Source organism: Astatotilapia calliptera, chromosome 15 (assembly GCF_964374335.1).
Source record: "Astatotilapia calliptera chromosome 15, fAstCal68.1, whole genome shotgun sequence".
Taxonomy (NCBI): Eukaryota; Metazoa; Chordata; class Actinopteri; order Cichliformes; family Cichlidae; genus Astatotilapia; species Astatotilapia calliptera.
Genome location: NC_137436.1, coordinates 17,050,530 through 17,076,994, shown reverse-complemented (window position 1 = coordinate 17,076,994; position 26,465 = coordinate 17,050,530). Strand labels below are relative to the sequence as shown.

The 26,465-nt window shown below is 40.3% G+C and overlaps 1 protein-coding gene across 1 annotated transcript in view; it reads left to right on the top strand.

The window, feature by feature from the left end:
- rgs6 (regulator of G protein signaling 6) overlaps positions 1 to 26,465 on the top strand; it is a 102,307-nt gene that overhangs the window by 5,603 nt on the left and 70,239 nt on the right. Inside the window, exon 2 of the mRNA XM_026194245.2 lies at positions 1,167 to 1,487. Coding sequence (XP_026050030.1) covers positions 1,257 to 1,487 — 231 coding nt within the window. The 5' untranslated portion in view covers positions 1,167 to 1,256. The remainder of the gene's footprint in view (positions 1 to 1,166; positions 1,488 to 26,465) is intronic.

The window sequence follows — 26,465 nt, the reverse complement described above, 5'->3', positions numbered from 1 at the left end:
GGAAAAGAGGATGCATAGATGGAGCCCTCATATAGAAACCAGGGTGTCAAGTGTGTTTCATTTCTCTTTCCAGCTGTTTGCCCCCTATCTGACTTTGAACCTTCTCCTTCTTGCACCTAATCTCAGCTCAAGTGTCACACAACAATATTTTGACAGCTGTCAGAAGAGCACAGACAGGTCTGAGTAATGGGATGTCACAAGTGTGTGTGTGTGTGGAGTCGCATATATTGCATGTATTGTGCATGATTCGGTGATCGGTTGTTCTGTAGTAAATTAAAGGGCAATTTTATGGGGTTTAAAATCAACCTTTAACCTGCTGCAATTTGTTTCTGTACTTTGTGAGTGGTTTATTGGAATAATGTGCAATCATTTTTGCAACAGTCTCCATGTCCGCCTTCGCTACACCCATGAATCTTATCTGTGCTCTTCCTCTTTTACTCCTGCCTGGCAACTCCATCTTCAGCATCCTCCAAAGAGTTTCCACGCCGCTCGACCTGAGTTGTCCCTCTGATATACTCATTTCTAATCCTGTCCATTTTGGTCACATGTAACACAATTCATCTTCAACTCTGTCACCTCCAGCACGGCCTCCTGTCTTTTTGTCACTACTGCTGTCTCCAAACTCTACATCATAGCAGGCCCCACTACCATCTTGTAAACCTTCCCTTTCACTCTTGCTGCTATCCTTCTGCTTCTCTGAATGGAAATGAACGTGCAAATTAGTTTTCAAAATGAGATATTCATCTGACTGATTTTCATCATTTGAATTAATTCATACACATGATGCCTCATTTTAACTGAAGAAACAAATTTTTATTCCCCTTGTAAAACAAGACATCACATCCTCTGTGGGAAAAAAGCAAGTGACGCTCTTATATGCCAGGAAATATGATGTCCCACAAACTGAAATGATTGACTGGAATAATCAAGCAAAAACAGAATGTATTTTATTCTCCTTTAACTTCAGTCTCATATGACGGGTCTGAAGGGAGTAGCGTAGAAGGGATAACAGAGAAAAGTAGGAGAATTGATGACGCCTCCATTGCATCCATCCTGTGGCTGCTGATAGAAAACCAGAAAATAGAGAGACATGGGAGACTGGAGCCCAATGCTCAGTTCTATGGTCCAATTTATCACTTTGTTTCTCACTCTCTTTCTTTCCCTAGACTCTGGAGACAGCACAGTTGGAAATAAAGAAGAGAAGACAAAGAAGAGAGGATAATTTAACACACGGGGAAGGCGACTGTAAGGGAGAGATGGCTGAGGCACAGCAGCAGCAGCAGCAACAGCAGGAGGAAGGAGGGGAGAAGGAGAAGGAAGAGGAGCAGCAGCAGTCGAGCCCCGTGGAGAAGTCTGAACCTGACGAAGGGGCTGAAGAACCGAAGGAGATCGCCCAGACGACCCCGTCTCGACCTCTGCTCTCCACGAGGTCCATGAGCATCGTGGACCCAGATGATGACACGCCCAACATGATTGTTTACAGAAAGGTAAGAGCAAGTATAATCTCCAGCATCTTTTTGCTGACTCACAGTGGTTTGTGGTTTTGTTAGACAAATTTTAACCGGTTGCTGCTGGTGGTGCTGCAGACTTGAGAGAGTAGGACGGGGAATGCTTTTTAAGCGCTTCAGTGCAAAATGATTTTTTGGCTTTGCTGTCTGTCAAACTCGAAAGTAAGTTTGAATAAAAAATAAAGCGAACATTCAGCTGATCTGTGAGAGTTTTGGAGCAAATTTTATTATTTTCAGGTGATTCTGAGATTTTTACATTTGGCTGGAATCAGTGAGGCCAGTTCTGAAACTAGCTTTATTCTTTTTACATGTATTACATGTATGCATCTTTTACATGTATTTTAAATGGAGGAAGCCAGAGTATCAGCATAAACTCCAACAGGACAAAATTACTTTTACTACTCTTTTTGATGTCTGTGTCATCAGAGATGGAGATTTACTGTATAGGTGGTATAATTATAGGTGTGATTATAACCCAAAGCTTTAGAGGTTTATTGTTATTCCTCTACAGTAGTTACTTTATGCCACACAGAGCTGATTAAAAGACAAATGAATGTATTTCAAAGGCAGTCTTGCTCTCTCTTCTAAATGAATATGAGCTGTGACCGCATTACTTACCAGCAGGCAGCTGGTGCACACATTTAACTAATTATCATGCATAATTAGGATGCTACATACTAAAATTGAAGTTAATTCCTATTGGCTGGTGATGCAGCAATTTCCTCTTGGAGCTGCTGGAGTCATATGTATTTGAAGAGCTGCTGCTCTGATATATGACACTAGAAATGAAGGCTCCTGCTGCGAACTGAGATGGAAAGTTTTTGGACAGGTGGCGAAAAAAGTGAGAGATTGTTTTTCATGAACAAGCTTGCAGTATGTTTCTTCTGATCAGAAAAGACACACATCAAATTTATGGAGAGGATAGTTTCAGAAATAGCAGGACATCTTTGTGAGAAATGGGGTTTTAAAAGAAGTGTGAAGTGAAGAGACTACATAAGACATCAGCTGAGCCACCACTGCAAGTTGACAACTGCATTAAGTACCATAGATAAATAAAGAATAATGGAAAAAAACACTAACTCCTAAATGCCGCTACTACTGCACATTCACCCAGTGTATATACTATATATATATATATATATATATATATATATATATATATATATATATATATATATAAAATGTTCTTCCTCTACACCCCCCCCCCAATTTTTGCACATGTCGAGGAGCGTGTCAGGCTACATTTCACTGTGTGTTATACTTGTATAACTATGCATGTGACAAATAAAGAACCTTGAACCTTGAACCTTGAACCTTGAATGCTAGTCCAGAAGGACTAGCTGTCTAGAAGCAGCACACCACTAATGAAACTGTCCATGATAAGTTAATGCCAAAATGTTGTACATAAAATATAAGGGAGGAGGCTCGGTTGCCATTTTTTGTAAGTTTGTAAGTAAGGAATCAATGCACTATGTCATGTCAGCCCAACCTGAATGAAAGACAAGGGGGAAGGAGATGAATTTACTCTGAGGGCAATCTCGCCTCCTGTGCTAAATGAACGTGTCAGTATTGTTTACCAGCAGGCAGCTAGTGCACATTTTTACTTATTTATCGTGACCACGGAAGTGTGGCTCTATAGGGATGAGGAGATGAAAAAGATGAGAAGAGAGTGATGGAAAATGATCTCTACTAGCCATAGCGTGTCTGTAATGCAAAAATTAATGGGTGAAATTGGCTGAAATAATTTCTCTCTGTCAGTAAGCACTAAATTCTGTGATCAGAGATGTGAAGGATATTTAATGGAGGCTGAGAACTTTTTTAAATGCTGAGTGGGCATTATCAAATTACTTTGCATCCTAATTTCATATCTGCGGTGTATTCTACTCATTTATTTTTATTCAAGTTTGAATAAAAAGGTGCAGGAAGAAGAAAATGTCATAAATGTGGCCTTTCTAAAATGAATCGTTTACATTGGTAGAACACATACATTTAGTTACAATATTAACCTATGAATTAACTGCGATTAACCACATTTTTTTGAAAATCTGAGTTCAGTTAGATCAGCCACATCCAGGCCTCAAACATGTTAAGGAAAGAAATCACTTAAATGGAACAAAGTTATGTAGGCTAAAAGATCTTTAAAAAAATCAACACACCATGTCAAGATCTAAGAAACAAAGTCACTGACATGTATCAGGAAAGGGTTACGAATCCATTTCTAAGGTTAGGGGACTTGAAACAGTGGAAACCTTACCAGGAATGGCTGGCCTACATCGACAACTCATCCAGAAACAACATCTAAAGAACTGCAGACCTCATTTGAGGTCAGATTTCATGATTCAACAATAAGAAAAAGACCAGGCAAAAATGGCATCCAAGAGTTCCAAGGTGAAAACTACCGCTCACCCAAAAGAACACAAAGATCTCACATTTGCCAAGAAATATCTCGATATACCCCCAAGACTTTTGTTGTTGAACTTTTTGAAAGGTTTGAGTCCCGCGGTAGGTGGCATAAAACTAAACAGCATTTCATAAAAAACATTATCATCAGTCAAACGTGGTGGTGTGATGGTCTGGGACTGCTTTGCTGTTTCAGCACCAGGACGAGTTGCCTTACACGATGGAACCATGAATTCTGCTCTCTTTCAAAAAATCTTGAAAGACAGTACCTGAGCATCAGTTCATGTCCTGAAGCTTAAGCACATTTGGGTTTTACAGCAAGATCATGACCTGAAACACAAAAGCAAGTCCACCTCTAAATGGAAAAAATCAAGCAACTAAAGAAACAAACAAACAATAAAACCCAAATGAAAAAATAACAACCAGGTTTTGGAGCAATCTTGGCTGGACTCAAATCAAACATGAATTTTATGCTTGAAAACCCTCAGACATGGTTGAATTCCAATAATTCTCAAAGAAAAGTGGGACAAAATTCCTCCAGAGCCATGTAGAGTTGTTCCTAGTAATTGCAAATGTTTGACTGCAGTAGGTTTGGATTTGTTTAATCTGAAACATTCAACAAAAGCAAAACAAATATACAAAAAAAGGAACTTAAGAAGGAAGGAAATACTTTTTCACAGCACTGTACATGCAGACAAATGTAAACATGCAGATGACTGCACAATATGTGTTCACCACCAGAAAAGAAAACAGTGGTATCATCAGGAAAAAGGCTGGATATTGTTTTAGACACTACAGTTGGGTAGGTCTGAGTTCTTGCTGTAGGCTATTTAAGAAGAATGGTTTATTGATTTATCCAAGATGCTAAGAAAGTTGGGTTTGAATATCTGTATGAAGGGTCTATGGATGATTTGATGCAGGAGGATATCTACAGTATAGATTTTGTCCCGATTTGGATGAATGGAACTGAAGACGCACGTGTCTTAATATCCTGAAACTGGATAATGAGATTGCATTGTTTGATACAACTCACTCTGAGTGTCTTATTGTTATATAATAATTATATAATAAAGTATTTACTGGTGATGTTGATGAAGGATCTATAAATGGATATTTCCTGCTAAGAAAAATAATTTTAGTGAGATGAACCTATGTGTATCGATCAGTCTGTGTATTGATTTATGTATTTTGATTCATCTGACCTACACATTCACCCTCTGTTCTCAGCTGCTTTTTCATTGGATCATTTATGTGCGGTGCTTTTTAAGTGTATTTGAACCTTCTTTTCTTTTTTTAAACAATTCTTCTTATCTTTCCACGATGACAAGAACAACAATGAGACAGAAAAATCTGAATGTTGATAGGACTGATGAACTCATGGTAGACTATTTCAGTATCTGTAGTCCATCTGGCTTTGGAAATGTCATTTATCTAAAGATGCTGGAGGTGGAGCTGGAATCGCAGGACTCCAATTGCCAGTAAATGAATAAATAAACGAGTTCCTGATGCAGGATAGAGACGAGAGTTTACAGATAGAAAAAGAAGCTGTGTGGAAAGATTGAAAAACAAGGAAGTAGAAAATAACAGATGGTATAAGTGTCACAGACCCAGTTCCTGGGACTCAGGGATGGTGAGCAGTGTGGACTATTATTATTGTATTGGATGTATGTTTGCTGCACTGTGCTCTTGTGTTCCATGCTGGTGTGTGTATGTGTGTGTGTCTGCGGGTGTGGCTGGACAGCCACCTGCAGGCCTGATGGGTGTGGCCCTGCCAGCTGCTGATCACGCCTAGGTTCTCACACACCTGCTTCTGATCAAGCTCGTCGGGGGAGCTACTTAACAGAGCGATGGAGCTTCCTCCGGCGCAGGATCGTTGAGTTAGACTCCATGAGGAGAGCGGAACACAGTACGGCAGGACGCACGGAATACCAGCACTTAGGAGAAGGCACAACACAGGAGTTGAGGGAGCACATTGGAGATTTATTGTGTGTGGTACATTACCCCACTGTAAATAAACGCACTGTTCATTGCACTTAGTCCAGCATTTGGGTCCTTTCTCCAACATCCCCACAGCTTGCCCTGGCAGACCGTGACAATAAAAGTGCAAAAATAGTTTGATAGCAAAGAAAAACAGTAGGCAAAGGGTAAGGAAAAGATAACAGAAAAAATACCAAAAAATATGAATCTGTAGAGTTAAAATGTATCTGAGCAGCAGCCTTACACATGTTAGTTGAAGATAAGAACACCTGTCATCTAATATAATTTCTCCAGCAAAGAAGTCATAGTATCACCAAGATATATTTTAAAACCTGCGTTCATCGGAGTGTGAATGTGTGTGAATGTTTATTAGTTTGCACTTGAGTTTAGAAGTGCTTGTGAATGGGTGAATGAGGCATGTTGTATAGAGCGTGGGGAGACTAGAAAACACTATATAAGAATTAGTCCATTTTCCAAATCATAATATCCTCAGCTAAATTTGAAGTATCTTTTACCGTGGTTGAACCAAAAAAGCGTTTTGTGGAAAAAACAAAAAAAGACAGTCAGGAGAGGTTTTTATTTATCAAAAACATTTCTTCAATTTTTCAGATTCAGTTCAAAAAATCCTGAGAAATAGTGAGGTAGTTGTTGAAGGATGGCAATTAAACTACAAAATGACACGCACTCAGCAGCCTTACTTTTATGAATAACATAACCAGCTGACAAGCAGCTGAGTTGAATCCTCCATTGCAATGAGACAGATTGCAGATGGGTCACAGATAAGTTGATTGGCACAGACTGACTGCAACTGAAATTTATTGACAGACTGTCTGTGTTTATGAATTATATGGTAGTTATGTACAGACCTTCACCAACCTGATCAAATTCAATGCAACCACCAATACGTAGAGAGGTGGTCGTTCTATTTCTACTGTAGTATGACTGAATCATTAGAAGTATTACAGAAGAACTAGGCCACCTGGCAGGTGTGCTTTCTAATGACAAATAGATCAATTGTGTACAGTAGTTAAGTAAATTCATTTTTTAATAGTTCTAATGAGGAATGTCATGACAAAATTTTATTTTTCATCATCATGTTTTTAAAGACAATGTTTGGCGTCCATTTATAGAGCTGGTTGTGACTTGTTGTGTGTTGTGTTGTGGTGTCGGTGTCTTCACTGGCTGCTGTGAAGAAGATGAAACAGACTAATGCACTTACAACCAGCTACATGGGCTGCATTGCATTTATATGCAGACAAAAGCTACTTCAAAATGCCATTCCAATGAGTTATAGCTTTCACAGTCTCTCTGCATTACAACACTTGCTTATAAGCTGACCTACTGATTTACAATATTGGCCATTACGCAAAAGGTTGCTTTGTGATTAAATATGTATTCCCAGGACTGCATTCCCATTAGTCTTTTTAGATGAGTCACCAATCATGATGCATGCAAATTGTGCTTCAAATTCACCGTTTCCAAAGCTCTGAGACCCAAACTATCGAACCACTTCAAATTAATGGTGAATTAAGGTGAATTAAGTTTCTCCTTTTTTTGTCTTATAGATAATTAACTTCCAATTTTATACACCGACTTTTTCCTGCAAGACGATTTTAGTGCTTGGAGAGTTAAATGCGGGTAGAACATGAGAGCTGATACTGGGTCAGTGTTTGAAGAGTAATTAGGATGAGAAGTGATGCCTCTCGCCCACAGGGACCCATTCATCTGCTAGAAAGATGGTGTATGACTTTATTCCATGTCTTCTTCTTTTTTACCCCTCCCCTCACTTTCTTATTCTATCATCTTAATGTCTGCTGTTCTAATTGATTCCTAATCACTTTAATGAATTCTCCCTCTATTTATTTTTAATGCTTTTATCCTATTTGGTTTAAAATCATAAATCTATGCGTACAATAGATGTTTGTCTAAGAAACTGAACATTACTCCCCCTCTCCCCACTAGATTATTTTTTGTTGTCACCATCCAATGCGCGCGCGCGCGCGCGCACACACACACACACACACACACACACACACACACACACACACACACACACACACACACACACACACAATGGTGTTGACAAGAGTGGAGGGTGTTGACTCACCTTTTCACCAGCATGAATTCAAACCTGTCAGCCAGCATCTGCTCAGAAACACTGTGTGTGTGTGTGTGTGTGTGTGTGTGTGTGTGTGTGTGTGTGTGTGTGTGAGAGAGAGAGAGAGAGAGAGAGAGAGAGAGAGTGATAAGAAAAGATGGTAGGAAGTGGGATACAGAGCATTTGTGCATGCTGCAGTTTGGGTGTGTCCTTGTGTGTTTGTAGAGCTGTTATTTTAGTGTAACACACCTTTTCCCACCCCCACCCCCCACGTCTTTAATTTCCAGTCTGACATTAGCAGCTGTTGAAGTGCAGACCTGTTTACTTAACAGGCTGTTTATACAGATGCATTTTTCCCATATTCATCTGGGCCGCTGGAACATGCTTTAAAAGAGAGCTCAGAGGTTGAAAAGCCACCATGAAGCTACTGTTTGAAGAGGTGCATTGATTCAAAAACCATGTTTTTTTAAATGATGGGCCATTTGTTTATCTGTATGTAATCCTACAGAGAAACACACTGTGATAAAACTCTTAATATTCACCAGGTTCCTAGCATTATGGCACGAGTTAGATTCCATCCATTGTTTCAATTTCAATTTTTTTTTTTTTACAGATTTTTTTCTGCATATGCAAATATAAATTAAATGTAATATTTTAACAAAAATCAGGGTTTTTTTTAATGTACAGCCATCCTATGATGAAGTGTTCATTTTTGAGTCTCTCAACTGTTTTCAGCTCTTGCCACAGAACTCAGTCAGAGGCCAAAACATCTCATGATTTCAATGATGCAGACACTACTTTGGGAAATTGCATCACCCGTCTCCTCCCAGGGCCTCCCCTCAAAAGCTAGATATTTCAGCGACTACCTAAAGCTCTATTTGGAGCACCTTCCTCCTGACAAATCCTGATGTTTTTGACCTCATAATGTGCTTTAAAGCAGCTCAGCTGAGAGATTAGAGGAATCAATATCAGTAGTGAACCATATATCGTAACCACAAAGACAATAAATCCCCATGTGTTAATGTAAACCCTTTCTCCATATGCATCATCAGCTCTCTTAATGGAGAAAATATTGAACACAACCAATGAACTGTCAACAATGACTTACTGTAAGAGGAGCAATAAATACCAGAACAATCACTCCATTTAAGATCCCCTGCATCCTATGGCAATTTAAAGGTATAGTCGGTTGGGTTTTTAAAAAATATAAATTTAATAGAAAAACAATATTATAGACATAAATGCACATAGATTACTGTAAAATTATGTCTTCCAACAAGTGATGCATTCTTATAAACTACGAATTGAGATATGTAAAATGTGGAAGCTGCGATGTTGCCCTGGCAACTTAAATACGGTAGCTAAAATTGCTGTTCTGTCTAATTGTGTGCTAGAAACCAGCCACATATGTACTATAACAAAGGTTGAGGAGAAGAGAACTCCTCTGCACCTTCATACCCAAGATATGAGGGATCATACCTATGTTTTATCTATGTTTTTAAAAACACGTAGGAAGGACACAACAAGACAGCCATTTGAATAAAACGTCATCCTCTTCCCCCACACGAGCCTTACTTCCTAAACTGAAGTCGGGGCTCTATCTCATGAAAACTTGCATAAGCCAACTTATTGTCAGGAGATTAGACATACAACCCTCCCCTCTCCGGACAACTGGCAATGAGGCGGCTAAATAACAACAACGGCAGCAAGTTATAAGCTAAGAATATGCTAATGATAGGCTCAAGTGTTCGTTAGAAAAAACCCAAATCACACTTTCCCATTGATAAACAGTTTGATTCCATTCTCACGTTGTATAGGAATTTATTCGGCAAGTGTCTGAATCGAAAAATGTTAGATACACTTCAAAGAAAGTTTCAGTAACGCTGGCTAACGGAGGCTAACAGTGGCTAACGGAGGCTAACAGAGGCTAACACTGGCTAACGGAGGCTAACAGAGGCTAATGGTGGCTAACAGTAGATAACAGAGACGGACAGCAAAAACACCAGCACTTACTAACACGAAGGTTTAGGATAATCTCAACAACTCACCTCAGTATTGCTGTCATTGGTCAGAAATGTGTTTCGCTGACTCATTGTCTCATATCAAACCTCTTTCACAAAGTTTTCTAGCTTTCTTCAGGGTAAATAGACATGGACACACATTGACAGCGGACTGACAGCCTACACTCACAACAGATGAACCCAGAATAGGGAGTTTTTTGTCCTACAGTGGCTACCATAGGTAGAATTACGCACTTGAATTGTTAAAGCTAAGAAAACGGAATTCAGTTATCTGCAATCTGCAATATACTGACATCTAGTGGTGAGATTTTACACACTGTGACTTTAATACATTTTCTCTTGCAGAAGCAATAATTTAATCTTAAATCTTTATAAATAAAGATTTAAATGTTAACTTTTGAAAATAACATATTTTATGCAGACATTGGGCATCAAACTACTGTCAGCTAAGCTTCATTAGACTTTTATTGCTTTCCCAACAAGATCCTTATTCTTGAACCACTTCAGCGTAATGCCCATGTGCCACAGAGCTGGCACTTACTGCTCTCTGTTTAGAAATGGCTGAGTTCAGGGCCTATGGGAGAGGCTGCCACAAAACATTTGCTGCCATGTGGATGAAACATAAGCAATAGCAGTAATAAGTGGCTGTTTGAAAAGAAAAGTTAACCCAATCTTCTGGTGTTCAACGTTCAGATCTCAAGCCTTTCACAGCAGAGTCCTCCCCCCCCCCCCCCCCCACACACACACACACACACCACCACCTAATTTAAGAAAAGGAGTATTTTTGTTGTTTAGTTGTACAGCCCCAGCAGGATGTTGTGCTCATTTTGTTGTTGTTTTGATGTGCCAAACGCCTTGACGAAGGGTTCAGAGCACATCAAAGAAGCGCCAAGAAGAAAATAAAATGTTAATATGCAAATTTTCAGGTATATGCTTACTTTTTCTTTAATGTGAGCACCCTCATCCATTTGAGTCTACAGTGCAGCTTTTAAACTAATAAACGAGTTCTTCTTTTTCTCCTCCATGTATCCTCTGACGGTGCAGGCAAATCACAACAACAGTTTAAGTAGATTAACTGATTTATTAAAACTCCTATAAACAACATCCCAATTTAATTGCATGCATTTTTTTCAAATGTCCATGCAGCAATAAAAACAATTCAGTGTGATTTAACATTACTATTTAGGAGTTAATAACTATATTGTCTGTTTATAGTGTGAAACGCAGACTGCACAAGGTGATGACTTATTTTATGCCTGTGAGCCTTTGAGCCCCTTTATGAACCATAAAATTCCAGTCATGCCTAGTCACCGCTGTCCAGCGCATATTTATTAGGCAATTTCACATGGCAAAGATATTCACTGGTGAGCAAGAGTATGAATCATAGCTGAACCTGTGCATAGCTCTCTGTTGAACTCCAATGGCATCACGGCATCCAAGCAGATACTGTGGATCAACATTCTCACTTTGGTCATGTTCAATTATTTTTAGATTTTCAATATGACTTTCTCAGTTTTCATTTATCTTGCTCAAGCATTTAGCAGTGTATTGAATGGTTTGGATGTTAATAATGTGGACAAGCACACAAATATAATTTATCTGTATGACACAAAAATTTAGAAGTATTGCAGGCATGAAATGTGTAACTGTAAAGACTTCCACTGTTGTTGTTCTCATCTAAGCCTTTTTCTGTGAGAAATGCAACTGTGTGTGTGGTGTTGTGTGTTCATGCATGCCTGCTCGTAGGTTTGTGTGCTCCCGCTTGTCACTTAGCAAATGACTAAGCGCGTCTAATCACAGCGCAGCCGCCCGCAGATATCTGAAGAGAGTTCATAATAACAGAGCAGGTAGAGAACAGCAGGCTAATCAAATCAAGGTGGCAGGGAGAGGCTAATTGGGAGAGTTTAAATTGCAAATTTTAAAGTGACAAGGTGATCACTCATCACTTTTTTAATTTTCCATTTTTACTTGTTGCCACAATCCTGTGAACTTGGAGCATTTCACTCACTTGGAGGGCAGCGAAACTATCTGAAAAATACAACACGCGCATATATGATCGAATATTTTGTTTACACATCCAGGCACAAAGTACTGTAACAGTAACTGTTACAATTTAATTGTACAGGGAAACGCGTCTCTTTACCCTGCATATGGCAGTTAACTTTGAAACTTGAAACCATCACTTTTTTCCTGTTTGATTCATTTCATGAGCTGGTATCTAATGCTTTTCTGTCCCATAACTGAACACTTCTTAACACTTCAAGCCGTGCAGCGATTGAATGCTGATTGGTTGATGAATAGGCTGAAATGGGGAAGGGAGAAATGTGGAGCCAGACAGTGGCTGCCATGGACACTGATGTTTCACTTCAGCTCTTTCTGTGTTATACCTTTGTTGTTCTCCACGGCTGACTGATGGACACACAATATAAGAAAAAGAGCATCCCCCAGACTGCTTTTGTACCATGTGTTGAACATTCCCACCCTATGGCAACAGATGCTCTTTGCAGGTAGACAGACAGAGATGAATCTTCCCCTGGCCTGTCAACAGACTGCCCATGCACTAACACCACTGAACTATAATTTCCCCATTACATGGCAAGATAAGGGAATGTTTATACTGATGCGACTAACTGGCTAATAAAACATAGATAACACTAAAGACTCATAGGAAAAGGTACAAAGGCAAGAAGTAAAAATGGGGGAAAAAGTAAAAATGGAAAGAAAATTCTGAAAAAAATCCCAAATCATGAGAATCATGTATTTGGGGTCATTTACGGAACAATAATGGACTAAGGCCCAAAAGAACGGTCGACAACTCCCCTGCAACCTCCAGTCAGACAGTTTTCAGGTAGCTGCTGGAGAATCTGTTGAATCGCAGGAACTGCAACACAAAACCTTTAATTGCTAGAGGATTGCCACAGTTGCCTGCAGCTTGCATGGAAGATGCCGAATCGTCTGCAAACAGCCACCATTTAGTATCGCCGCTGCACTGGAATTTGAAAGAAAATGCAATCCAAACTGGAAACGGCAACAAAAATAGAGAAGCTTGTCTTCAAAGTAAAAGTTGTGCTAACGCTAAAACAAGCACATCTCAAAAGGCACAACTTTTTTTTCAAGGCCAATACCCGTTGTTTCCTGTTTGCATCAGTTGCAGACAATTTCTATGTGTCTTCTTTGAAAACTACCAGTGACCTCAGCAATCTGCCTAAAACCAAAGTAATCAAAAAAAAAGGATTTTGGTGCCGCACCCTAACACAACTTTGGAACTAATTTCACATTAATTATTGCCTGCAGCCCCTCGCGACGATGGTTAGCGCAGGGGTCAACTACCAACCTCTAGGCTTGTGTGACTAGGACAATAGCCATCGAATTTACAGCTAGCAATCCAGCAATCACTTGCAACAGGTCGAGTAATACACATTTTTCACCTTTATCTGATGATTGTTGACAGGTCTTTAACCCTGTGTGACTGAGGGTTAAGATAAATTTACATAAGATTCGGTAAGATGATGCCTTGAAAAAGGAAAAGGCAACAGTGCTGAACTTATAATGCTGTTATTGACTTGACCTGTGACCAAATCACTCACCTTTCCATTCATTAGCTGAAGCTAGATGCTATATTTGAAAATGGTGGGCTTTGTTTTGTTACGGTTTCTCTTGGATGGATATGTCCAAAGTGCTATCCCGCTGAGTTTTGTTGTTGTGACATTCTGCACGCACTCTTAAGTTTTGCACTTGTTCTTTTATGTATTTTTCATTTTTTTTATCTTGTAATTTTTGTTTCCCTATTATTCCTTTCTTATTTACTGTATAGCTTTTACTTCCAGCATTCTTTTACTTTTTACTCTTTTAATTTGAATTGCATTGTTTTGGTTTTTCTGAAGCATTTTGTTACCCTTGTTTTTGAAGAGGCAAACTGCTTTAAGGAGTAAAGCCTTCAAGCTAGTTCTCAAGCTGCACTGCGTCATACACACTAACATGCTTCATTTTCCTCACTTCACGTACCAAACACACTCTCCCAATTTGGCAGTGTATTTATGCTGCAAAGTTTTCCATCTCTCCCTCTGACATGTCAGTCCTGCTGCTCCCCTGCATGACTGCATACTGTTCCACCACACCGGCGTCCAGCTGTAGCCTCGGGTGGGATAATTACTCATTATTCCCCTCTTTTATATGTATGGGCAGTGATGAACTCAGAGCCTAGACACCAAACTCTAATAAATCAGTCTGACTGAAATAAATATGACAACGTTGTATAGTGCGGCACTGTTGCTGATATAATTGTTTTGCTAGGTTTTGTTGGCGTATGACACAAACCAGATCTGTTAAGTTAAAAGAAAAGTTGAACTGCAGTGCTTTTTCCCCTTGTTTTAGAAATTAATATCTTTACTTGTGACAGGAGGGTTTTTGTTTTTTGTTTTTTACGAGGGGATAAAGTGATCCCTGTTGTTTTCTTCTTGGTAATTATCAAAAGTAAAAGATAAGGGGAACTCGTGACAGCAGGTCTGGCCAGTATTAGCGATAGAATCTGGTTCTGACAGTGAAAAAGTGGCAGCAGTCCTTCAAGGAGCATTCCCTGTGCCGGCAGAAATAATAACATCCTGATTCCCCACTGAGTTCCTGTTTCTCTCACTTCTAATCCAGATTAATCCTCCTCAGTGTGCACTTAACTCCTGCACAGATTCAGTTTTCTTATTCTGTTATTTCTGGCATCAGGAGTGACTCTTTTACCACATCTAAGACAGAACATGAGAGGTTTTGTTTATTTTTAGTCGTAGTCTAAAATATATGACAGTTAATTCTTTGTTTGCCTGTGATTAAAGAGATTGAAGAGTAAAACACTGACTGAGCATTGGATTATTTTTAATTCCCACACAGTTTCACGAGACCTGCTGTGTGCCCGTGTATGTTCAAACATCAAAGCATCAGAGCCGGGGAAAAATGGAGTCAACTTTACAAGCAGATGCCCTTGAATGAGTCTGATCTGGACCAGTCTAAACTCCTTGTAAGGCCATTCACTTGTTTACTCCTATCTGGCAGAAAAGAGCCTGTTGGTTTTGTGAGTCTATTGAGGCATCAGTGTATTTGTCATGCTCTGGTTGTGTCGGACAGCAGGTGTCAGATGAACCCACTTGGCCTTGCTTCTTGTCAGCGTTTCCGAATTTCACTGGTTCATATGAATGTAAAGTGACTGCGACCAAATCTCTAGGTGCATATGTGAATATGTAAGTGTGTGTGTTGTGCTGGTTTTGACTTCAGATCAGTGAGTTTCCTGGCTGTTTTAAAGAGACAGATACAGATTGTGTGGCAGTATGTAAACCATGTTTTAAACCACCTCGTCTGAAATTCCACAGTGTAATCGATCAAAGTACATGAACTGAGGTGTTACATTAACGCAGAATTAACACACACTGACTTATTTGTAAGTCAAAACATTTACCTAATATTTCTATCCTCTGTATTACTATTTATTTGACAGCTCTAAAAACACAACTCACCATTAAAGATAAACCCAGTAGACCAGACGCTGTCTGTGATATGTCAGTTCGTCCTGTTTCAGATGTTCATTTGGATGTGTTTGAAGCCAAACAACACAAAATCCCCTACCATAGCTTCATTTATCATCCATCTCCCATTTCCCAGTGAATTTGTTCTGTCATTTTTTATTTATTTCATCAGTATTTTGTGTTATGCTAATCTGCTATCTGTATTTGTATTGAAAATGTGCATTAGGTTAGATGACTCCCCACTGCAGACAAATCTATTTATGGGTAGAGATAAAGTAACCTGAACCTGAATTTGCCAGAGTAATCATTTTTCCTGCTCCCACCATTCAAAGATATATGGAACTTCTAAACACACTGCGTTGCATAGAAAGTGTGTTTTTCGTGAGGGCCATACATTTTTGGACAATGACATACTGTTATTAGTGTAGTGTAGTTTTACTTCCGTACATAATCACACTGGATTTTAAATCAACCCATCCATATGTGATTGAAGTGCAGACTTTCATCTTTAATTCAAGAGGTGTAACAAAAATATTGTAATAACTGTTTCGGAATTGCAGACATTTCTAACGCAGTCCCTCATTTTCAAAGGCTTAAAATTGGACAATTGACAAGCAGTTTCACAGCCAGCTGAGGCCTGTTCTCTTATCAGCCTATGACAAATTAAACACAAAAAAGATCTGGAGCTGTTAAACTTGCATTTAGTTGCTGTTCACTGAAACTCAAATGTGAGGTCCAAATGACATGTTGCTGCAAGTGAAGGAGGCTATCATTCAAACTAATAACAATAATGAGAATAATAATAAAAAATAAACTTTTTAGAGAGATGGCAAAAACTTTAGAAGAGGCCAAATCAATAATATAGTATGAATATACTAAGAAGAATGAATGCACTCGCCAGCTCAACAACACCAAAAGGCCTGAAATATTATATAAGACAACTATAGGGAATGATCACATAACTATTTTGGGGAGGTAGGTGCATCACTTTCAAAGTCAACAATCAAGAGTTGTCTTCATGAATGTAAATACAGAGGGTTTATAGCAAGGTGCAAACTACTGAGTACACGATTATGTTCAGGTAGAAAACATCTGAAACGAATCTTGGAAAAAAAAATCTGAATGATTGGAAGAGAAAACTGGCAAAGGACAGAGAGAGTTAATGATCCAAAGCATTATGTGTCAGACATGATTGAGGCAATGTTAAAGCATAAGTCTGTATGGCTGCTAGTCGAAATGGGTCATTAGTGTTGAGTGACGTTGTGAGTGGTGATAGTAGCGGGATAAAGTGTACAATTTATATTGTAATAAATAGTAAAGTCTACAGGGCTATACTACCTGCTTAGGCTCCCTGCAAAAACTGACCGGAAAGTGTTTCACAGTGCAAATGGGAGCTGAACCGAAGCACACTGCAAAAGCAAGAGTTTCTCAAGAAAGGGGATATTTTCCAATGATGATGTCATTTGTTTGATTTCAACTCAAGAGAGCCTGTTTTTCATCTACTGCAGTCAAACCTGAATGCAGAAAGATCTACTAACCAGCAGCTACTGAAGGTGGCTGCAGTGAAGGCCTAGCAGAGCATCTCAAGGGAGGAAACATTTGCTGATGTCAATGGGTTGTAGACTTCAAGCAGACAATTGTTTATCCAGTTTTTTTAAAAACAGTCCTTATGATAAAAACCTCTTTTTCCAATTAATTTTGAAGCTCATAAATTGGGTATTGAGTATAAAAATGGCTGTAACCGCTAAATAATTAATGTTCATGAATGTTTATACTTATTTTGTGTGTGTAAAGAGGCAATCACAAAAAGTGTCCTTGTTCAGTAACTTTTAGACCCACCTGTATTCATTTTTCCATCTCAAACAGCTACACGCAGTGGCTACTTTTGGTTTTAAGTATATTTCCCTGAATGTTCTTAGCACTGCTTTTTTTTTTTACTTTATTTTTTGTTTGTTTTATGTTGTCTGTGTAAGTCAGGCTTTCCAGGTTTTCATGTGAGCTACTGATGCAAAACATCTGATTGTTGTCTCTTGTTTGTCCTTTTCTCCATGTTTGTACATACATATTTTCTGTTTATTTGTGGATTTTTGGCTTTATTATTTGTTTGCCTGGGTTTTGTCAGGCACTTTTTGATTTGCACTTCTTTTTTTGCACTTGTGATACTTTTTAAAACTTTGGGTCCTGTTACACTTTCAACACTGCTAAAAATATAATAGAATGTCATGTATCTGTAAGCCTTTGAGACAATGTTTTCACATTGTGAAGTGAACAGCAAAAATTTGCATTTAAACAACGTTTGAAGTGACATCAAAGAACACAGTATCCCATTTCACTGGAAAAATGTCATCTTAACTTGTATTTTGATTCTATATTTGTAATTTCATTAATATTCCATAAGAGATTTGATGTTCAGCCAATGATTAAACACAAATCAGAAAAATGCACCAGTGAGGGAAAAAACACTAATCTGTAGCCAGAAGCATAAACAAGTAATATACATACAAAACCATCAAGAAATATTAAAGAAACATTGTTAGTATTAGAACAAATATTAGCTATTGTGTAGGCGTACCAGAGTGGAGATTGTGTATGAAAGATATTTATGATGCAGATGGCAATTCATAAGCACGGGTGATATCATTTGATAACTGTGCAGTTTATTGTTTATCTGGGCTCTGTGCTGCCATAATTCTTTGTCGGTTATACAGCGGTCTTGTCCTGTGGGCAAATTGTTTAATCCCTAATTAATCCCACAGATATTCATGCTGTAATAGGGATTACCATATTGTTTTGTTAAGGAAACAATGACAAAAGCCTTTTCTATGCCATAATGAGACATAGTACAACCTCCTGTCGCTTTTTGGCAGAAATTACAAAGGACTGCATATGAAAGGACTACAGCGACACAAAGCTTAAACGTGTACGCACACATTCCCCGCACTGAGACACGATTATGAAAAAAAGAGAGTGTGAGAAAGAGAGAGAGCTCTTCAGTGTGGAAGTGAATATATTCAGAAAGGTGTTAATATTTGGATAGAAGGTTGAGCTCAACTGTGAATAAATACACCTGCAGCCATTATTGTGCTAATGCACTGTGAAGCTGCTTCAGCCCAATGTAGTGACACCTGTTTTGTTAATTCGTGGCAGCCAGGCAAGCAGATCGAGCCAAAATAATGAAGCAGCACAGCCCATTGAACGCAGTCTCTCTTATCCCCCTCCAGCTGGGACGGGATAGTCCCGACTACAGAGGTACAAAAATATTAAATATTTCAAATGAATAGGAAGTGGTTACTTGCAGGATTTGAACATGAATGAATCATCTCCACATTCACAAGGAGACATTATCATAAAGAATCTGAGCAACCACTTCTATTTCTAGGAAGACGAGCCTCATTTAGGGTGTTTTAGTAAACACACGGTGGCATGGTGGTTAGCATTGTTGCCTGAGTTCAATTCCACCATCAGGCCGGGGTCTTTTCTGTGTGGCTCCTTCGGCTTCCTCCCACCGTCCAAAGACATGCAGCTTGTGGGGATAGGTTAATTGAATAATCCAAACTGCCACTAGGTGTGAATGTGCGAGTGAATGTGAGTGTGAATGGTTGTCTGTCCCTGTGTGTTAGCCCTGCGACAGACTGGCGACCTGTCCAGGGTGTACCCCGCCTCTCGCCCTATGACAGCTGGGATAGGCTCCAGCGCTCCCCGCGACCCTGAAAAGGATAAGCAGAAGCGAATGGATGGATGGATGGATGGATAGTAAACACCTTTGACAGGGTTGCTTTAAGAGAATAGTACCAGTGGATTACTGGACTGCACATTTTAAGCTCTGATAATTTCCTAATTTGACACAATCGGTTTCTGTCTATATGTCAGAATCCTTGGATTCAGCTCCCCAGGAGCCTTAAGGTTCCTTGAGAGCTCTAAAATTTAACACGTCAAAGAATTATGACAAACTTTTAATCAATCAATAGTTAAATGATCCATTTTTCCCAAGTTCTGGCAGCAAGGTTTACTAGTATAAAACTGTTGTTTTACAGTGCAGCTACAATTTCTAACTGTAACAAAAGTGAAGGCTTTCCTGTGTATGTGCTCTACAGTAATTCTGTACACTTAACTAGAAATATTATGTAACATTGCACAGATTTATCGCTCCAAAGTAAACCTTACTAGAACCAGGTTGCCTTTTGCCTGCAGTACAGCCTTATTTTTTATGACACAGTTTCAACAAGGAAACGTTCCTGAGAGATGTTGATCCATGTTGACATGATAGTGTCATACAGCTGCATTATTTGTATCATTTATCAGCTGGACATCTGTGATGTCTCTGTTGTACTGAGATCTTGTGGCTTGTGGGAGCTATTTTAGTGCAGTGAACCCGTGAGTCATGTTCAAGAAACCAGTTTGATATGATTTCAGCTTTGTGACATGGTGTTATCCTGCTGTAAGCAGCCATCAGAAGATGTAGACTGTGGCCATAAAGGGATGGACATGGTCATCAACAATACTCTGGCAGGCTGGGGCATTTAAACCATGCTCAGTTGATATTAAGGGGTCCAAAGTGTGCCAAGAAAATACCTCATACCATTACGCTATGACCACCAACCTGAACCATGTTGTCTCAACCACATTCTGACCCAACCATTGAAAATTCAAGAAAATCAGAAATCAAGAATCACCAAGCCAGAGATGCTTTTACACTCTTATGTTGTTTAATTTTGATGAGCCTGTGTGAACTGTATCCTCAGTTTCCTGTTCTTAGCTAACAGGAATGGCACCTATTGTGGTCTTCTGCTGTTGTAATCCATTGACTTCAGTGTTTGACATGTTGTGCATTCAGACATACTTTCTGTGTGGCTAGTCTCCCCCGATCTCTGGCATCAACAAGGCAATTTCACCCAGGAAACTGCCGCTCACTGTCTTCTCACTTTCAGACTCATCTACTCTAAGTATCCATACTAGAAGGCGGCACCATGAGGGTTTGTGTTGCTATAGACAAAGCGAGAGGCTAGGGCTGTGTGGATCTGGGCCATTATAGTATGTTGGACGAGGTGTAATGGTACTTGAGTTTATCTGAGGAGCTCCAGGATGGCAGAAACCAAAGCAGCACAGGCTGCAGCACCAAGTGGCAGGTTATGATTAATGAATGTGATTTTTTTTTTTTTTTTTTGCTAGGTACACTCAACATGTATCCCCAAGTCCATTAGAAAACTTAGATGGATAAACAAAAGCCAGACATACACAAAGGAAAAAGACAACCCACACTTTATATGGATGATATGAAAGTAAGACTTTCTTCCCATGTTGCAATCAGTCCTTTCTTCACTTTATTTGTTCTCTTTGCCATCATCACAAAACAGCAACTTCTTTCATTGTCTCTTAAACTGATCTTTAAAAATATAGATTTTGTACTTTTACTAATTTGCTTCTCTCACACTGAGGGAAACTGCATTGGCCTGAATATACAGCGAGCTGAGCTTATCCTAGCCAGCACAGTTTGTATTTGATATTGGCATTGATGGGTACAATTATTTTAGTTTTTCCTGGTTTGGGTTTCTCTCAGCAGTTGTCAATTCCTGTGCAGACAACTATTTTCCAACTTTTATCAGTCAAATATTCCAAGATGGACACTGTATGTGGTTTGACAAAAGCATCATGAGTCGAATGGGACCACCAACAATGTGTGACACTGAAGATGCTGAGATGTCATAAAAATGTTCGATTTAATATATCGTAGTCTCACTTCATGACATCAGAAAGTCTTTTTGCATGTAGCTGATGTTATGTTTGTCATTAATTTCATTAAATAGTCTGAATATGCTACAACTAGAAATAGAAACAGGCTTGACAATCCCTCAGATTCCTGGATCTTATACCTGTCGGCAGGTATGGTCTGTTGATAGCATGATATTATCCACTCACACGACTTTCTTGTTTATCCTTGCTTGTCTTTTGCACCACACCCTATTATTTTCTTCTTCTCTCTCTTCTCCCCCGTCTCTTCTCTCTGTCTCTGTCAGAGGGCCCGGTGGCGCCTGTGTCCGGCAGCCTCGCCTCTGTCAGTGCGCCCCAGGGCAGCTGTGGCTACAATGTAGCTTGCTATCGCCAGTGTGTGAATGTGTGTGTGAATGGGTGGATGACTGAATGTAGTGTAAAGCGCTTTGGGGTCCTATGGACTAGAAAAGCGCTATACAAATGCAGGCCATGCAGGCCATCTCTCTCTCACTTCCCTCTAGGCTATCTGTGTCTTTACTGTGCGGTTTAGTTTCAGTGTTGGCTGAGAATAATACTTGAGCAAAGTGAGAAGTAGGCCAGACAATGTCTCAGCTCCACTTGGAAAAGAGCCAAGGGACACTTAGCAGCTCAGTGCGTGTGGACTTATTGGGGTTAAAACCAGTGTGTGAAGCACCCCATGGCTATTGGGGCATGTGATGGACAGTACAGTCCATAACAGAAACCCAGTATAGGCACACATTAGCCAACACACTAGCTCTTGTTATATAAGAACAACAGCTAGTGCCTTTTCCATTTTTTTTTTCGAGTCATCATTTTATTCTGTGGTCCAAGGCCTGCTAAGGTAAGAGGGAACAGAAGTAAACACATTCTTTAAGAGAAATCAAGACCTTTTGTTTTGTAATGTGAATTACAGTAAGTAGATAAGCAGCATGAAGATCAGATGCATTAATTACCCTGTACTCACACATTACAGAAATATGAGGATTTTGTTTGTTTGTTTGATATCAAATTGGAACAGCATTATAAAATGATATCACAAAGCTATGGCATTTTATTAGTTCTGTTGTTGCGCTTTCCACAATAATTTCTTTGCTATTATTGCCATCCAGGCATAATAATTACACATTTTACAGCTAATACACAGGCTAACCTTAAAAGATATGGACAAGAGAAGTCTCGGTCTGATTAACTCTGCTGATTTAGAAGAGATAACAATAATTAGTGAGCCATGATGTGTCTCTTCTGCTTTCCACTTTCAATAGCAAAACATATTGATACTTCTGCCTGTTGTATAACTGCTTTCAAACTTAATTTTCATTCTCCCTTTCCATAGGGTTGGACATTTAAAGTAAAGTGCTTGCTATAGAGCTCTTCAGCTGCACCTGGTGCAGTGTTTCTCCCCGGACGTTGTTGTCTAGAGGACCCTGCTGTGGGAGCTGGCAGCTGAAGCACCAGCATAAGTTTTATTAGCTGCCTGTTGATTGTTGTTGGCATTTTCAGTGCTGCCCTTAAATTTTCTTTGGCTGTGAAACCAAAACGTGTTAAGAGTGTTTTCACTCAAAGCTGCAAGCTCACATTGCATTGGTTTCAATAATGGACAGTACTTGTGTTTTCTAATTAAGCAGCACTTACCTTGAACAAGTAGAGCCAAGTGAGGCTGTGCAACAGTGGGCATCTTGTAAAGCATATTCTTCTGTTAAACAAGAAAGTAAAGTAAATTGCTTCAAAGGCTGTGGATGCTTGCATGTGAAAACAGACCATGTGAGATCTCACGATCTCATGGTTTGCACACTAGTTAAAATTCTAGCCTAATCTCAGACAAGGAGAGAGCAGATACCCATGGGTGCAAGGACAATTTGTAAATGTGTTGGAGCAATAGGTTAGCTTAAAACTACTAAATGAAAGGTTAGGTTCATTCACACATCTATGAATGAACCCATGTCCCGAAGCTTTAATTTTTGCAAAAACACTCGTGGCATGATGCTACTTTTACACATACTCCCTGCTGCTTCAAAACAAGAATATCCTCTTTAGAAAACAAGCAGGGAGCAGTGCAATTAAATCCCCCCAAGGGAAACCTTTTAGAAATAAAGACCGCCCAGGGTGCATGAAAAGAAAACGGAATCAAAGCAGGTAGAGGTTGAAGAGGTCCTCGTGTTGTGTGGTGTTAGTTCAGCAAGCATTACACACACACGCAGGTAGGAACAGAGGATTACCGGAGTTGACTCCTTTCTTTATTTTTCTTTTTTCTTCTTCAAAACCACAACCAGAACAACATACTCACTAGCGCCCTCTAGCGCTTCTGGTAAATGCATCTACAGAACAAATGCAATAGTATGTGTGGACACAACATCTCCCCCTTTGGACAAGGATTTCTTATGTGAACCTGACTTCATCATTCTGATGTATGTCACCTAATACACGTTTAACATATTTCACATTACTCAGTAACATTCACTTTCCCATGACAAAGTCTTGGGTCCAGCAAGGTGGGTTCCTCATCCTGGTGGGCCTAAGCCTACTATCAGACTCAGAGTTAGATGCTAGATCAGTTCCTGGTTTATGACAGTCCATTGTTGTGTCAGAATCAGTACCTGCGTTCAGCTCTGACAGAGCCGATAAGTGTGAGGCGTTCCAGGTCTGTCCATCATCCAGCAAATAAGTGTTTGGTCCTTTCCTTGTCATGACAGTCCTTGGTTTGGAAAACTTTAACTCGCCTTTCTTTACCTTCCACGGCTTCCTAACCCGTACCTTGTCACCAGGCTGAAAGTTGGATGGTTTGGCGTGTCTGCGAGCATCAGTGTATTCTTTCATTTTCATTTGCTTATTCTTAACTCTTTCGCACATGGTATGCCTCTCTGTCTGAGGAACAGGCATATCCATTACCTGTAACTTTGTTCTCATTCGTCGTCCATGGAGCAGTTCTGAAGGGGAAACTCCAGTTGTTGATTGAGGGGTTGCTCTGTAGTCCATCAGGTAAGTTCTCAGGAACGATTTCCAGGGTTGTCCTTGAATCGAGGCAGTCTGTAGGCAGTCTTTAACGCATCTATTGAATCTCTCAACTTCCCCATTAGCTCTTGGGTAATACGCTGAGGATCTCAGGTGTTGGATTCCCCTGCTTTTCAGGAAGTCAGTGAACTCAGCAGAGAGAAATTGAGAGCCATTGTCACTTATCAGTGTCTTTGGATTCCCTTCACGAGAGAAAACTACAGAAAGGAATTGAATGATAGTAGCCGCATCAGCTCGGGGAGCAAAAGCTACCTCAGGCCACTTGCTAAAGTAGTCTACCAATGTGATGGCAAATCTACAGTCAGAAGGGGCTATTTCAAAAGGGCCTATGATGTCCACAGACACCTTTTCCCAAGCAGCAGCTGGTAAAGGAATGGGTTGGAGTGGAGCATCATGGGTGACAGTGGACTTGTCATTCTGTCTGCACGTTGCACAATTCTTTATCAGTGTCTCTATATGACAATCCATTTTGGGCCACCAGTACATTTCCCTCAGGCATTGTTTGGTACGGACGATGCCTTGGTGAGTTTCATGAGCTATATCAGTGAGTTTTTTCTGCAACGACTCAGGCACTAGCAATCGATGTGTACCTCTGATGATGCACTCGTTCAAGAGCGCGAGTTCATGGCGGATTGGGAAGTACGGCTGTAAGTCAGGATCCAGTGACGTCTTCCTAGCAGGCCAGCCTTTCTGTATCTGCACACGGAGCTTTGCGAACACTGGACAGTCTTTGCACCCTGACTTGAAGTCATCCTCAGACACAGCACTCAGATCAGTGAGGATGGCTGCAACTGACTCCACATCCTCTGCACATGCCATGTCTGTCTCGGAAAGTGGGAGCCTAGAAAGACAATCAGCAACATGGTTCAGTGACCCAGTTCTATATTCCACTTCATAATCAAACTCCAACAGGCGAGCTGACCATCTGGCTATGCGTAGACCAGCTCTGTTATTGCCCTTAGTAGTCAGCAGTGTTGTCAGTGCTTGGTGATCTGTTCATAGGAGGAATTTTCTGCCCCAGAGCCATGTGCGCCATTTTTCAGCAGCCCAGACGCAAGCTAGAGCTTCCTTCTCAACGATTGAGTATTTCCTCTCTGCATCAGACAAGCTGCGAGATGCAAATGCAACAGTATGTTCTGCATCATTACCGTCAAGTTGAGTCAAAACAGCACCTACACCGTAGTCTGAGGCATCTGTTGAGACTATGGTTGGCTTACTGGGGTCGAACATCACCAGGGCAGGGCTGTGCACGATTAACCGCTTGACTTGATCAAACGCTGCTTGAGCTGCGTCGTTCCAGTGGAATGAACAGTCCTTACGGAGAAGAGCTCTCATAGGTTCAACAACAGTCGCGTAATTTGGCACAAACTTGCTGTACCAAGCACTCAAGCCAAGAAATGAGCGCAGGGTTGCAGGATCAGTAGGGGGCGGAGCATGCAGGATGGCAGTGACATGAGAGTCATCTGGCAGCAGACCTTCTGGACCGATCTTTTGACCCAAAAAGCTCAGAGTAGTTTGACGGAGTTGACATTTGTCAACATTGAGTTTCAGTCCTGCATTGTTGATTCTGTGTAACACAGCACGCAAGTTGGCCTCATGTTCAGCTTCTGACGTTCCGTATATGATGACATCATCAAGGTAGCATTGCACCCCTTTCTGGCCGCGTAGGATTTGTGTCATCATCTTTTGGAAGGCTGCAGGTGCTGAACTCAACCCATAGGGAACTCTGCAGTACTGGTACAGTCCTTCATGTGTAATGAAAGCAGTGAGCCCTCTACTCTCTTCATGTAGTTTTAGCTGATGGTAGGCGGATTTAAGATCCAGGGTGGAGAACATGACAGCCCCACGCAGCTCAGACAGTATGTCCTCTATCAGTGGCAAGGGATGACTGTCAGCGACCACCGCTTTGTTAGGTTCTCTCAAATCAACGCACATGCGTATGCCACCAGTCTTCCTTCTAGTGACTACAATCGGGGAGACCCATTCAGATGCATCAATTTTCTCTATGATGCCATGTTCCTCAAGGTTCTTGAGTTCTGCGGAAACAGCATCACGGACTGACAGGGGTAAGCGTCGAAGTTTCTGCTGTATTGGCTTCACTTCAGGTCGCACCTTCACTTTATGTACAAAGTCCTTTGCACATCCGAATGCAACTGGAGACTCACATTCCTGTTTACATTGAGTGGGCAGAGCCGAGGTTTGCTGGAGTGCAGCA